This window comes from Thamnophis elegans, chromosome 9 (assembly GCF_009769535.1).
Source record: "Thamnophis elegans isolate rThaEle1 chromosome 9, rThaEle1.pri, whole genome shotgun sequence".
NCBI classification, from domain to species: domain Eukaryota; kingdom Metazoa; phylum Chordata; class Lepidosauria; order Squamata; family Colubridae; genus Thamnophis; species Thamnophis elegans.
Window position 1 is genome coordinate 67,977,791 of NC_045549.1, and position 15,785 is coordinate 67,993,575.

At 42.9% G+C, this 15,785-nt stretch overlaps 2 protein-coding genes across 3 annotated transcripts in view; one reads left to right on the top strand and one right to left on the bottom strand.

Moving 5' to 3' along the window:
* The first annotated feature begins 1,325 nt into the window (after positions 1-1,325).
* On the top strand, positions 1,326-7,917 carry LOC116513524 (interleukin-36 alpha-like). Of its 2 annotated transcripts, none has more exons than XM_032224658.1 (5): positions 1,326-1,462; positions 3,903-4,075; positions 5,195-5,323; positions 6,023-6,150; positions 7,372-7,917. In XM_032224658.1, exons 2-5 carry the CDS (start codon positions 3,937-3,939, stop codon positions 7,585-7,587), a joined length of 612 nt encoding a protein of 203 aa, XP_032080549.1. In that variant the 5' UTR covers positions 1,326-1,462; positions 3,903-3,936; the 3' UTR covers positions 7,588-7,917. The 2 variants fall into 2 exon arrangements, with proteins under 2 accessions (XP_032080549.1, XP_032080550.1); XM_032224659.1 differs by lacking the exon at positions 1,326-1,462 and adding an exon at positions 1,474-1,665.
* A 3,449-nt stretch (positions 7,918-11,366) lies between these two features.
* CORIN (corin, serine peptidase) overlaps positions 11,367-15,785 on the bottom strand; it is an 83,270-nt gene continuing 78,851 nt past the window's right edge. The window contains exons 20-22 of the mRNA XM_032223668.1: positions 14,693-14,964; positions 12,929-13,062; positions 11,367-11,549 (exon numbers count right to left, since the gene is read on the bottom strand). Coding sequence (XP_032079559.1) covers positions 11,367-11,549; positions 12,929-13,062; positions 14,693-14,964 — 589 coding nt within the window. The remainder of the gene's footprint in view (positions 11,550-12,928; positions 13,063-14,692; positions 14,965-15,785) is intronic.

A 15,785-nucleotide genomic window follows, 5' to 3' on the forward strand; every position in this document is an offset into this window, starting at 1 on the left:
CCTCGGTGGCTGAAAGGCAAGCATAACAAACAGATAAGGACCTTGGCAGTAACTCAGACAAGCCTTGGCAGCAATCCAGCCTGCCGAGCTAGTCACAAAAGTTATCCAACTTTTAGTCAATGTGTTGACTTCTGCAAGAGGGGAGTGTGCACAAGCAGTCTTTTTATAGTTTGGAGAGGAGCCTAATGGCCACCAGCTGAGTGCAATTACCTCCTGTACTTGTGCAACTATTCCTGACGCCTATTAGCTCTTTGGTGCCGGGCATCCAGGAACATCCCAGTGCTGGCTACCGGATCACTCTCCCTTGTATCGTCCCCACTGGTCCAAGGCTCAGGTGCCTCCTGGTGGCCAACCAGTCTCCCTGCGCCTTGCTTGGAGTCGGAACCTGTCGAGGATCCTCCACATCCTCCAGAGCCGACTCATAGGGCCCCTCGCTGTCGGAATCTGGTGGCAGCTCCAATGGCTCCTGCTGAGCCACAACAGATTCCTGTAATCTCCCACTATTAGAGATGAGTTTGTGTGAAACAAGGAGAAAACAAACCAACCTTGGGGGAAAAGAAAGGTGCGGTTGTCTGTCTGGTTAGGTTGCATTCCACCCACTTTCTCCAAAGTAAGAAACAGGATCTGTGGAGGAGAAGAAGAGCGTGTGGTTGGCTAACACTCTGAAAGACACATGGCATCAATGGCTGTAATGCCAGGAAAAAATGGGCGTCTCCAACTGTAACCTTGATGTCCATGTCTTGGCTGCTTTCAACATCTAATTGCTAGATTATTTGTGGAAGCATGAAAGGAGGGCAAGAATTTCTCGCAGTAGGTACAGCATTTCCCATGAGTATTATGAAAGTCAAGCTTAGAGAAAATCTGGCAGAATTTGTAGGATGATGCTCAAACAGATATGAAGCATCTCTTTCCTATTTGTATGGGAGATATTCGCCATTGAGGAGAATCATGAGGAATAGCATCAAATAAAGATCACCAAGGCACCCATTACATAAGCTTCAACTTTGCAATGGTGAATGACAACTTGGCAACTCTTCAGTGTTGAAAAAATAAACAAACCTGTGATAGTATCATCCAGATCATCCTTGTGACGTACAGAAAAGGAGTGGCAGAGGCTCTCCTTTCCAGATGAAGCCTTACTCACGGGGAAGAATCCATGACTCACTGAAAGATGTCTTCAACTTTCATTTTATGGTAGCTTCGTGTTTGTGTAGGATTCTGAAGAAACACAAGAGGTGTGGTTCCCAAACTCCACACTCATAAGACTTGACATCATTGTGAGCTGTCGCTGCGATTTTTTGGTGTGAAGTGGAAAGAAGAGAACAGGGAGGAAACCAACCAATGATAAAACCCTATGAAAATATGTCTCAATTAAGACTTCCTCAGCTGTTACAAAACGTAGCACCTTCTGAGGAGATGACAGGAAATGAACCTTCAGTCCAAGGCAGAGACATCTCCAGAGGTACTGTTTTCTGATGTATCTTCGTAGACTGGTTGCGACAAATTATTTTCTTCCAGGGTCAGATTACTGAGACAACATCTGGGTTTAATTCTATTTGTAGTTGATTTCTTCCTGGTGGTATAGGGAGCATTAAGAAAGCCATTTACATCTGTGACTTTGTTCTCCATGCTGAAGAATAGATAATCTCACCAGAAAAGAAACAGGTAAGTTTTTTTTTTTATCCCTGATGGGATCTAATTTATTTTAAAATAAATTCCCTTCCCCATTCCCTGAAGGCTGGTGTGAGCTTCTTGGAAGAGAAAAATATTCAAGAAACTATATAGTATTCCCTTCCATGTATTTTTTTTAAAAATCAAGGGTTTTCCCCAGTAGTGGGTTTCAAAATTTTTGGGAACCTCTTCAGTATGTGTGGCCTGCTTTCCGGGTCCACTGGTGGAACCTCTTCTAACCGGTTCAGTAGATTTGACGAACCGGTTCTACCGAATAGGTGTGATCTGGTAGGAACCCACCTCTGGTTTTCCCCCTTTCATCATGCAATAGCACAGGGGTGTCAAACTCACATTGTCATGGTGTCATCACGTGACTTTCCCCCCCATCGCTAAACTGGGCATGGGTGTTGCATCTGGCCCATAGTCCAGGAGTTTGACACCCCTGTAGTAGCACTTCAGGATTCAGAACTTGATTCAAGAAATTGATTTTTTTAAAAAAAATGTATGGATCCTTAATTAAATGTATTAATTAAAACATATGCTTCAATTTTAATTTTAATTTTATATTAGGATGTCTTTCAAAATACAACCTTTCCTTCTCCTTCCAACATGCCTCTGAAGTGTGATCTCTCTGTGTCCTTTTTCACCTGTCCTTATAGCAAGAGATAGCTAAGCAGCAGAAATTGGGACAGTAGGAATAATAATTGAACTTGCCTGTTGAACGACTAGTAGCCAGTCATACCAAACGGAAAGATGTTTTGATCCCTTTTGCTGGAAAATACTTCTGATCAACCGGCTTTTAAAATTGCACACTGTACCCATTGTGGTAGTATTTGATCAAACGATAAAGAGGAAGATTTATAAGTAAATAAATTGGGTGGGAAAACTTTGGCAAGTGGATATTTTTCTACAACGTCTCTGCAGCCGTTTCCATATTTTGAATGAAGATGGCCGATAATGGAAAGGAATGTCTCCATTTTACCTTGTCAGAGGCACAAACCTCTTCACGATTAAAACTCCCAGAGCATGTAAGTGAGCTTCTGCAAATGTTGCTGACTCCTAGAGAACAGTGATGGTCACACATCAGAAGTTTGGAAATTTATGTTATATTTTAATCGTAAAGAGAATTTTTGTGAAATCATGTTTGGCAGTAAAAAGGCAAGAAAATTTTAGCTGCAAATGCATAGGCTAATCCAAAATTAGTAAATAAAATAAAATAAAATAGAAACCAGAGACTTTCCTTTTTGGGATTGATTGACAGATAGACAGGATTGATAGATAGACAGCTAGGAAAAAGGACCATGAAGCTTTGTTTTTATATATGAGAAGTGGTGTGAGATTATTATATCTCAAAATTAGAAGGATGTGGCACTACTCACAATGGAAGCCTGGTTAGTGAAAATGGTGGAATTTATAGACATGGCCAAATTGACTTCCCTGATTAGAGAAAAGATAATGTGTATGTTTATTGCTGATTACAAACCCCTTGTAGATTTATTACAAAAAAGGGGGGGAGGGGGGAGGTTTTATGATTTTTGCCTTTCAGGGTTAGAAAAATAGATAATAGAAAAAGCAGAGTTTTTCTTTTTGTAACCACAGAGTAAGAGGTAATTTTGTAATTGCATTTGCTACAAAGAAAATCACAAGGTACTTCTTTTCATTTCTTTTCATTTCTTCCTTTTGTACTTTTTGACTTTTTCTTTTTTCCTTTCTTTACTTTATATTAGTTATTTGTTAATCTTTATCTTCTTTTCAAAACTCTTAATAAAAATATGTAAAACAATATGTTATGTTTTTATCTTGGTTGCCCAGAATTCCATAGGTTAAATGGGCAATTTGTTTAAAATCAATCCATCCAGTGTGTTATGCTTGGTAAATTTCATCACTCAAGAAATGTCCTTTGTTTGGGATAAACACAGATATTATCCTGTCTAAAACCAACTCTTCTTCACAAATCCTCTTTTTCTTTGTGCTTCGCTTTAAAGAACTTTCCTTTTTTCTCAAATGGTATAGTGATAATTTTGTTTTCATTTCATTTTTTTCATTCATTCCATTTACTGTATATGCCACTCTCTCACTCTGCAAGGTGACTTTTTAAATTAACTAAATATTTTAACACATTTTTAAAAAGAACAATAGAAAAATAAATTGTTATTTAGAGTGTGTTTGAGGCTTTCAGTTTTTAGTCTGCCAGGAAGCAAAGCTAAGGGAATCTTTTTTTTTTATTAAAGCTCTTTCCAGGTCTATCTTGCTAAGAACAAAACAATGACACAACCTGAATGTCAAGGAAACTTAAATAAGTTTAAACAGTTTGAAAAGGGAGGAGACATGGCAAATGAAGTATATAAGATGTCATGGGAGAAGCAAATGGAAGATTTATTCAAAGCATTCAAGCCAAAACGAGGTAATTATTTTAATTTTTGTTTTCCTCGAGGTGCTTCCAAACCATGAATACATCCTTAATGATTTAGTCAATACAGAAGGTGAAATGTATTTTCCTGGTTTATGAGAGATATTTATTTAATTTATCAAATTTATTTGCCACCCATTTTGCAGTGCAGATGACACTGAACTGAGATTACAGATTAGAGAAGTTTGGTGCTAAATTACTCAGGAAAATCCTTGTATAGAACTGATGCCAAATATTATGCTGTTTTGACCCCCCTCATCCCACACCAAAGTACGCCAAGACAAAGATACTTCAAGGATTTATTAACACACAGACAGGACCTTGGCAGCAATCCAGCATAGTCCAGGCCTTGGCAGCAATTCAGCACAGACCAACCTTGGTAGCAATCCAGCCTGCCAAGCTAGCCACGAAAGTTCTCCAACTGTAATGAATACGTTGACTCCTGCAAAAGGGCGTGTGCACACTCATTCCTTTTATAGTCTTGAGAGGAGCCTAATTACCACCATCTGAGTGCAATTATCTCCTGTAACTGCGTAACTGTTCCTTACGCCTATTAGATCTTCATTGCCGGGCATCCAGGAACAACTCTCTTGGCTCCTCCCCACTGCTCCAATGCATGACGTCCGGATCACACTCCCTTGTCTCCTCCCCACTGGTCCAAGGCTCAGGCGCCTCCTGGTGGCCAACCAGCCTCTCTGCCCCCTGCTTGGAGTCGGAACCTCTGTCCAGGGTCCTCCACATCCTCCAGAGCCGACTCATAAGGCCCCTCGCTGTCAGAGTCTGGTGGCAGCACCAACGGCTCCTGCTGTTATGCAACATTATGCATAATGTCAGATTAACCACCTACTTTTTTCAGTTTGTAGTTCTGAGTGTAACTGAGGGATGGTTTATAGAGTTCTTTGGAATCAGTTTTAAGCAATCAACTATACATTGCTTAAAATTGATTCCAAAGAATCCTATGAATGGATTCTTTCATCTCTTCGGAAGGAAGCCGATTCAAGGCATCCGTCTTTACAGAGAAAGACATAGCAATAGAGAGTTTGGAACAGCATTTGGAACATTCTCTTTGCTTGTGTTTCATATGTTGATATGTACATATGGATGTTCTTGTAGACTCTTCATCATATATTCCGGCAGCGGCAGAAAAGCCCTGGCAGTTTCAATTTTGGGATATTAATAATACATTTCTCAGAGTGGTGGACAAAGTATTGATGACAACTCCACAAATTTCAAATTCACCAGGTAACAGGAGAATCTCTTATATTTTGGTGGAATATTTAAGTTATAGTATTAGCCAAATTATTGATGGGATGTCTTTGATGGTAGTAATTATTGTACTCACAAGATTCGGATTGACCCAAACAATGATGGAACTGTCAAGATTTGCTGTCCAACAGTGAGTTAGTAAAAATTCAAAACCATGGTTTCAAGACCTCCCCTGCATAGTCCATTGTCTGATATTTCATCCCCAGGGCACCCATTTATCCTGGGCACCTGACTTTCTGCCAACCTGATTCCTGCCCTACAGTTTTCAGGAGGATAAAAAAATTTAAAACAAAAGGCTTTTTTTTCAAAAAGGTTTTCATAAGTTTTTAGTATTTCATTAGATTTGCAAATGTGTTGTAGTAGATTTATTGCTTTCATGTAATTTAACTGTTGTTCTAGTTCCTATTAATTCTTTTCTTGGTCCTAACAAGAAAGATGTTTTCTTCTCCTCTTGAGTTGTCTTATACACAAACACACACACACACACACACACACACACACACACACACACAGTAGAGGCATGCAGTTGAGTCATTTTTGGGAGCCTCTACTATATTTTCTGAACATTTCCACTAGGTCTACACTGGTTTCTCATTCAATATTTCCAAATCAATGAAACCATTGCACTTTGACACAAATGCATGACTCTGTTGCTTTCATATAATTTTCCCCCAGGATGTTCTTTTGATGTAGTTCCTAATACCGCATTAGATTCAACAAGGAATCCAATCTTTATGGGTGCTGATAATCATGTTGTGTCCTGTATAAAGTCTGATGATGGACAGCTTCAAATACAGCTCATGGTGAGTGCTTCATTTATACTCATTCTTTTTTAGAATACAGTGAATGACCTGGAAGGGACCTTGGAGATCTTCTAGTCCAGCCCTGTGCTCAAGTAGGAGAAACTATACTATTTTAGATAAGTGACTGTCTAGACTCTTCTTAAAAACATCCAGTGATGGAGCAGCCATAATTTCTGGAGGCAAGCTGTTCACTGGCTAATTTTTCTAGAAAAATAATTCGTTCTCTTTTTTCACTCGATTAGGATTGTGTCTCATCTGTGAAATAAGAGGACTCGCAATTTGCTCATAAATAAACATGTGCCAGATTATAGCAAATGCTACCTTTCTGTCACTGTTTCCCCCTGATATAATTAGTGACAAGTTTCTTTGTGTTTTACTTTTCACCAAAAAATTAAATTGTAGTAAATGGGCTTCATAACATGGAAAAGCAAAGAACTGCTGAGACTATTGCACATGTAATTAAAAGCGTCCTGTAATTCCAAGTTCTAAATCAGAAACAGTGATACTCTTTTAGTGGAAAGAAGCTTTCTGCAAGACCATTCTCCATTAATCTTGTAGCCATTGTTGAAAGAAATGTCCTTCTGGGTTCAGCTCCAAGTGGGGAAAAAGACACTGGAGACATGGAGGCTGCTTGGAAAGATGGTTTATTGTTGGACAGGGCCACATAGCTTGAGCCCTGTACAGAAAAGGTGATCACATGCTTTGATGTAGGTGGAGAAGAAGAGAAGGGCTGAGGGAGGGGCTTGCTAGGCTTTTTATACCCTGTTTAGTCCCACCTCTCTGTTTCCTGTTCCTGTGTAAGAAATGTATTCTGATTAGTTGTCAGACTCCCATGGTGCCATGCAGGGGGCTACTCTCTAGCCTGTTTTGAATCCAGGTATAGATGAGTTATCAGATACCATGTGGAGAGTTGAGTAATATCCCTTCCCCCTGCAGCTGCAGTGGGGAAGTCTTTATTATGTAAAGTGGGCTAGCCTGGCCTTCTCAATGGCCCATTGACAAAAGTGGGGATGGGCAGGAAGCTACAGGCAACTATTCTGTCTTTTAAAGCTTGTTTCTTTCTTTTCACATCCAGAGAAATATTCTGCCTTTTCAATATTTCCTAGGGTATTTCATTTTTCTGGGAGAGGGCTGGATGATAACTTCCCACAATCCACACCATGATGTCATGTGATATAATATTCTTTGTTTTGCTAAGGAAGACTTCCCTTTTTTTTTTAGGAGGAAGATATTATGAGAGTGTATAAAACACCAGAAAAGTTCAAGAATTTCACTTTCTACAGTACAAGTGATGGCAAGCCAGAGATTTGCACTTTTGAATCTGCAGAGTTCCCAGGTTGGTTCATCAGCAGTTCATCTGAGCCGAATAAGCCTATTGGTTTAAATCAAAAAGGAGGACCTGAAAACATCTTGTTTTATTTTACAAAGATAGACTAAATCAAATTTATTAATGGTAAGATAGTTATTCCAGTGTAGGAGGAGGACAGCTGAGAATTGTTATGTTTCCACAAGTGGATTCAATCCAATTCCCCTTGATTTCGATTAACTATTCATAGCCCCAATTTAATGCTTACTGCTAATTAAATAGCCTAACACATTTTGCACCTTTGATCTAGGAAATTGATCAAAGAAAATTAGCACGCACAAAATATACTTTGCAACCAATACTATTTTCCAGCTTGCATTAACAAGTGAACTGATTTTTTGCATTTCTTTTGACCCACATTTTGTACTGGCATTTCTTATTAATAAAAAATATGTTTCACAAGCATGCTTGGTTCTTTATCTTGCCAAAAACTTCCTATTGGAAAGAAGGATCCTCATTCAATGTTCACTTGGTTCCATTGAAGTTGCTAGCTCCTGTTTCACTCATGCCTGAACCGTTTGATGTATGGATTCCAGGACATGTGACAGCTGAAAGCAATGCAGCAACAATAGGTTTGAAAAGCAGGGATAAAACGACATAAATACAGCGCACTAAAGAGAGAAGGAGGACCCTCTAATCAGTGTTTCTCAACCTTGGTGACTTGAAAGAGAAGGAGAGAAAGAAAGAGATGGGGAGAGAGGGGAGCAAGAGAGGGAAAGAAAGAGGGAGAGAGGGAGGGACAGAGAGAAAGAGGGAGAGGGGAAGGAAAGAGAGAAAGAAAGAGGGAGAGAGAGGAAGGGAGGGAGAGCTAGAGAAAGAGAGGGAGAGAGAGAAAGAGAGGGAGAGAGGGGGAGCGAGAGAGAAAGAAAGAGAGGGAGGGATGGAGAGGGAGAGAGAAAAATAGGGAGAGGGGGAGGGAAAGAGAGAGAGAGAAAGAGAGGGAGAAATAGGGGGAGTGAGAGAGAGAAAGAAAGAGAGGGAGGGAGATGGAGGGACAGAGAGAAAGAGGGAGAGGGGAGGGAAAGAGAAAGAAAGAGGGAACTGAACTGGGGCAACGGCTCGTGTTCCTGCAGAGGGCTCTACGTGCCACCTGCAGGATCGGAAGGGTTGGGGGGGGCTGACAGCCCACTTTGCAACCTCACAGGTCCCCTTTACTCTCCCTGTGCTGCTCGTGAATGACAGTGGGTGGTGGAATCGGAAGGCTTGAGGGGGGGCTGACAGCCCACTTTGCAACTTCGCGGGTCTCTTTTACTCTCCCTGAGCTGCATGTGAATGGTGGTGGGTGGGGTGATTTGAGGGGGGGAAGGTACCAACAGCCCTCCTTGCAGCTTACTATCTTGAGCTGTGTGTGAGTTGTGGCAGGTGGGGCAAATGTGGGGTTGGGAGGGGTCTGGCAACCCTCTTTGGAAGCCTCATAGCTCCTCTTTATGCCCCCTGTGCTGTGCATGAATAGCGACGGGGAGGGCCTGGTAGTCCTCCCACTCCCAATCGCACGCAGAGGTGATCTTGGAGACACTCAACATAATATTTGAGAGCTTTTTGAGTATAGTGGCGCTACCACTAGTGGGACTGGAGAAGAGCTGTTGTGCTTCCAACAAGATCCCGTCTTAGGCCCAGTACTCTTCAACAACTTCACAAATGATCCAGAGGAGGGGACAGGAACTCATCAAATCTGCAAACCAAGGTGAGTGGTGGGTGGGGAATAGCTAAGACTTAAGACAACAGACTCAAGAACCAGAACTTAAAAACCTGAATACTGGACCCTATCTGGCAAAACACAATTTTATTGGTGAGAAAAGTTAAGGTCCTACACTTGGCCAATCCCCCGCCCCCCCCCCAAATGCACAGATATAGAATAGATAGAACCTGACTCAATAGATTGATGGGGGTAATGAACAGCTCAACGCCATCCACAAGCAATATCTCCGGTGCTTCATGAATCAACAGCAGGACAACTGTTTGTGCTAAGGGTCGCTAAGTCTGTATACAACTGTGGGGTTATTACAATGCTCATGTGGATGGTTCTTGGAAATGCGGTTACATGTGATTGCAATCTTCAGCAATCTTCAGCAATTCTTTACTTGTCAGCAATTCTTTGCTTGCAGTGTTCCCAGACATGTGCAAGGACACAGGATGAAGCAATGTATAATCTGTAACATTTGCTGCTTCGAATGTATAACATTTGATTCTTTCATTGTGTGTGAAAACATGCACATTCTCACGAACACCAATGATGTAATCACTAACCAATTACTGTGCCTTGGAGATTTGTTAACCAATAATGGAATAACACGTAAAGAAGGTGAGAACTGAGAAACTGAGAAACTATATAAATCTTGTCTGATGCTCAATAAAGTGCTGTTGATTCTGATGCTGATCAATAAACTGCTGTTGATTCTGCTATCCGTGGATTGGTTTACTTTCACTCATCTTCAGCCTTCGGGAACAAATGCTACATTCAACAACTCACAACACACCTCCACCCAAGTGACTTCGTGCTTCAACAGTTAGTTTTCACCCGTGCCTTTCCCTTTTCCCATGGGACCATCCTGTGCCTTCATAGTCCTTCAAAAGCTTTGGGATGTGCACCAATGCCAACTCAACAGGGCCAAGGACTACAAGGAGTTTGCTGACTCACTGCAGACATTCCTCTACTAGCCGTGCAGGATCGGGTTTGGCTTTCCACGTAGCTTTCAACTACCTGTTGGAGGTTTCGGTGGTGGCAGATCAGTTTACTTTATCAATATTATTGTTGTTATTACATATAGCTGTTAAATGACATAAAGACTTCTTGAGCCAACCATTCTGGCTAGTCTCAATTTAACACCTGTATTACTTATTTACACCGATTTTTATTTTTAAACGATATGTTTTATATTACTATGATAATATCCTTGCTCTCCACTGATTCTACAATGTGGGGAGGAAACTAAGCATGGGAGAAAGAATGAGAAATAACTGATTTAAATAATACAGCTGTATCTCAACAGAAGTCCAACTTCCCATTCTGTTCAAAGGAGGGAACACAGTGGGGTCCAGCTAATAAAAATCAGATGGACTAGAGCAGGACTCGGCAACTTAAACACTCAAAGAGCCACAAAGGTCCTAACTGGAAGCCCCCCGTCCAATTCTGGAGCCGACCGGAAGTCCGGTTTCCCCACCATAGAGTCTCCTCCTAGCATGGTGTCCTTTTTTCCTCTGCCTACTGGAAGTCTGGTTCCCCCACCATAGAGTCTCCTCCTAGTCTGGCATCCTTTTTCCTCTACCTGTCCTAACCGAAAGCCCTATCAATTGTGGAGCTGACCGGAAAACCCGCCTCTTGCAATAGAGTCCTGTTTCTCCCCCCTCCAAACAGGAAGTTCCTCGCAAAATTGTGGTGCTGACTGGCGATAGGGAGCCGCAGCAGAGGGATGAAAGAGCCACATGCGGCACCCGAGCCGCGGGTTGCTGATCCCTGGACTAGAGACAGGGGGCCTTAGTTGTTTTTTTTTAACGGTGTTTGGTTATTAGCAATGTTTTTCTTCTCTTTTCTTTATGTTTTAGAAAAAAAAAATACTTTTGCAGAAGGCTTATCATGAAACATTAGAAACTGGTTGATCCTCGTGAAGGAGAAGTGAAAGGTGAAGAGCAGCACTGCTAAAGAAACCAGGCAGAAATAACTGCTAAATATTGGGTTGTTAACTCAGAAGCACCTTTGGCGCCAAAGTATTTACACATTCTTTGACCCAGCCCCATTACTCATCATCTGCAAGTTGCAAAATTGACACTTGATCAAATGTCTTCAGCTTCTTCAAACGTCTCCTTGTCCCGGTGTCCTCCGACAATTGCTTTTGGTCAGTCAGTGCAGCAATCAACGAATCAAAAATGTGTGCAGGTAGATTTCTCTTTCAATCCATTCGAGAAAGTGAGACACATTACTGTAAACTCCGGGACCGAAAACTTTGGAAAAACAAACGGAGCCCCAAGAAGTCAAGCCAAATAGCGTCCAGCGTCCAGCTGGCTGCTCACACACAAGCGGACCTCCACTGTCACCCTGTAAGAAGACGGACAAGATTAGGGTTAGAAAAAGGTGAAATATTTGGGGGCTATGTTGACAAACGCAAATACAAAACTGTGTCCAAAACAATTATGTGGCTGTCTGGAATGACGTTAAAAAAAAATGACATATTAAGATGGGATACAGTGCAGCTCTCTGTTTTGACTGAGGCTTCCCAAGAGCCCGAAGCAAAACCTTTTATTAATTGACTGTGAATTCTGCTCATTCACATCCATCAAAGTCTTTCAAGGGAGGATTTACAGTCACAGACCTTATCTGGCTTGGAGAGCTGCCAGAAACCTGGCAAGGAGTTTCAGCACTTTTTATTGCAAGAGTAAGTGACTGTGCTCTGCCAGCTGGGCTGCTAGAGCTCCCCTTTTAAGGAGCTCCGGCAGACCAGCCGGCCAATGACAGTTGTTTAAACTTCCCAGGATTTGGGCAACCAATCCCGAGTGAGCGTGTGAAAACATGTAAATTAAGGAGCTCCGGTAGCCCAGCCGGCCAATGACAGTTGTTTAAACTTCCCAGGGTTTGGGCAACCAATCCCCGGTGAGCATGTGAAAACATGTAAATTAAGTAGCTCCGGCAGCCCAGCCAGCCAATGACAGTTGTTTAAACTTCCCAGGGTTTGGGCAACCAATCCCCGGTGAGCATGTGAAAACATGTAAATTAAGGAGCTCTGGCTGCCCAGCCGGCCAATGACAGTTGTTTAAACTTCCCAGGGTTTGGGCAACCAATCCCCGGTGAGCATGTGAAAACATGTAAATTAAGTAGCTCCGGCAGCCCAGCCAGCCAATGACAGTTGTTTAAACTTCCCAGGGTTTGGGCAACCAATCCCCGGTGAGCATGTGAAAACATGTAAATTAAGGAGCTCTGGCTGCCCAGCCGGCCAATGACAGTTGTTTAAACTTCCCAGGGTTTGGGCAACCAATCCCCGGTGAGCATGTGAAAACATGTAAATTAAGTAGCTCCGGCAGCCCAGCCAGCCAATGACAGTTGTTTAAACTTCCCAGGGTTTGGGCAACCAATCCCCGGTGAGCATGTGAAAACATGTAAATTAAGGAGCTCTGGCTGCCCAGCCGGCCAATGACAGTTGTTTAAACTTCCCAGGGTTTGGGCAACCAATCCCCAGTGAGCATGTGAAAACATGTAAATTAAGGAGCTCTGGCAGCCCAGCCAGCCAATGACAGTTGTTTAAACTTCCCAGGGTTTGGGCAACCAATCCCCGGTGAGCATGTGAAAACATGTAAATTAAGGAGCTCCGGCTGCCCAGCCGGCCAATGACAGTTGTTTAAACTTCCCAGGGTTTGGGCAACCAATCCCCGGTGAGCATGTGAAAACATGTAAATTTAACAGCGTCCGTCCGTAACACTTACCATGCAAGAATCCACAGTTCCAGCCTCGTAGCCTGCACATAACATCCTGACTGTGATGGTCTTCATGTCGAAGTAGGACTGACATTGGTCCAAGGAAATAATGCGCACTTCTCCTTCCTGCAGTTTGAAGGGCACTAAGCGGAAGAGAGGGGTGTGTGGAAGACACAACTGGGTGAGAATCTACAGCTGCATAAATGATGTCACCTGCCTGATCAAAGCTTCATCCTTTGTGCACTGACACTACACACGTCTCAAGGGTTGTTGGTTCATCACAAGGCTGCACCCACAATCTCAGCCTTCTGATCTTATCCCTCTCCCTGGTGGACATTCACATGTATTCATAGTGGGTTTCGTTTTATCTCCTAGTTTTGAACAGCAAAAACTAATGTATGTTTCGATATTAGGTTTAGCGTAACAGAATATTTTTCATTGGTTGCTTCAATCAACTTCTACCCTCAAAACTTATTATTTATTTATTTATTTATTTATTAGACTTATATACCGCTTCATAGGGCTTTCAGCCCTCTCTAAGTGGTTTTACAATTTTTTTTAGCAAATTGAGTCAGCAACTTGCCCCCACAGTCTGAGTCCTCATTTCACCCACCTCGGAAGGATGGAAGGCTGAGTCGACCTTGAGCCGCAGATCACAGATCTGCAGATCACAGTCAGCTGAAGTGGCCTGCAGTACTGCACCCTAACCACTGCACCACCTCGGCTCACCAACGACGCTATAGGGCACTGCACACCAGAACAACTAGGCACAAGGACAGTTTCCCCCCCAAATGCTATCACTCTGCTAAACCACTAATCCCCACAACAGTGTCAAATTATCTACAAAGGCTGTATTACTATTATTCTTCTCTTCCTTCCTAGTACTAATCTCTTCCCACTTATGACTATAACCAGGTTGCTTGTATCTTTCAATTTATATTATTTTGTTTTCGAGTATGATTTGATTGCTTATTAGTAACCTACGACTACCACTAAGTGTTGTATCATATGATTCTTGATTTTATTTTTCTTTAGGTACACTGAGAGCATATGCACCGAAGACAAATTCCTTGTGTGTCCAACCACACTTGGCCAATAAAGAATTCTATTCTATTCTATTCTATTCTATTCTATTCAGAGGTGAGTTCCTACCAGTTCGCACCTATTCGGTAGAACCGGTTCATAAAATCTACCGAACAGGTTAGAAGAGGTTCCACCAGTGGACCCGGAAAGCAGGCCACACCTACAGAAGAGATTCCAAAAAATTTTGAAACCCACCACTGGTCCTTAGATATGATTATTCTACACTATCATGCTCATATTTATAAAACTCAGCGCCTCTGTGAAAGGTAAGGATGACTACTGCGTTTGTGGTGCAATCAGAACATTGCGTGTGTTGAAGTTGTTTTAATGCAAACCAAAGATGCCTTTTAAAAAACAAGTTTACATCCTATTCTTATGCATGCCAGTGCTGTGTGTGAGGTAATTTAAGGTGGTTCTGACAAGTGTCGTCGGCATCTTCATATCCAGTCACATGGGCGGCAAGCCACTCCCATCCGGTCACATGGGTGGCAAGCCACTCCCATAAAGGAGGCCACACCCACGGAGTAGGTTTGAACAATTTTTGAAGCCCACCACTGATTCTATTCAATTCTAAATGCAAGAGTGACTTAGATCCACTATCTTCTTATTGTTCAGTGAAAATGGGGGACTATCAATTATTAGATATGGCAAAGGAGAAACAGATTTACCACACGGCTACGTGAGGCTTACTTTTGCTGCCCATGTGTCCCCAGCCGGTGATGTAGCAATAGGTATTTGGCTTAACTAGGTGCTCCCTGTCGGGAAGGCAAACTGGCCTGACGTAGCTGGTTTCGTTGATGCCTTCGTTGAGTTCCACAATGCTGATGTCGTAATCCACCACGGCCCGGTTGTAACGAGGGTGCAGAATAATTGTCTTCACCAAGCGGGTTTGCGTGAAGACTGACGGATGATCCAGATTGTTGATGCCAAAGACTACTTTCCATACCTTGGCATTTTCTCTCCTTGGGGAAAGAAAGGAATGACTTCAGATACCAGTGAATATTCTCAATCCACCTGCCATAAGAAGTCGAGCCGAGGTGGCGCAGTGGTTAAATGCAGCACTGCAGGCTACTTCAGCTGACTGCAGTTCGGCTGTTCAAATCTCACCGGCTCAGGGTTGACTCAGCCTTCTATCCTTCCGAGGTGGGTAAAATGAGGACCCAGACTGTGGGGGCGATATGCTGACTCTGTAAACCGCTTAGAGAGGGCTGAAAGCCCTATGAAGCGGTATATAAGTCTAACTGCTATTGCTATAACTGCTAAGTCATTTATGTACTTCACTCTGCTGATGGATGTGCACCAACTATAGGCGGTCCTCAAATTACGACCACAATTTTCTGGTGTTAAGTGAGTTTTCCCCCATTTTACGACCTTTCTCACCTCTGTTGTTAAGTGAATTACTGCAGTTGATAAGTGTCATGCCCCCGTCGGAACCTCAATCCAAGGAGGAGGGGGAGGAGCCAGAGCTGTGGCTGACAGAGGTTGAGAGGGCGGCTTTGTTGGTTTCGGAGGTATGAGGGGAAGGGGCAAGACAAGACAGTCCCGGGCCCCTCAGGGAGGAACGGACACAGAATGACCGAGAGAGGGCAGACGGTGGAGATGAGGCGAGCTTTTGCCCTTCTGCTCCGCGGGAGGTTTCTGTCCTCCCTGAGCTCGCCTTAGGACACCTGCGTTACGGTTTGACAGGTGTACCGCCCCAGTCAAACTCCCCACCTGACGCTGTCCCCGGAGCGGGTCGCGCCCGGCTCGCGCCGGGCGCTTGGAGCCAGAAGCGAGAGCCCCT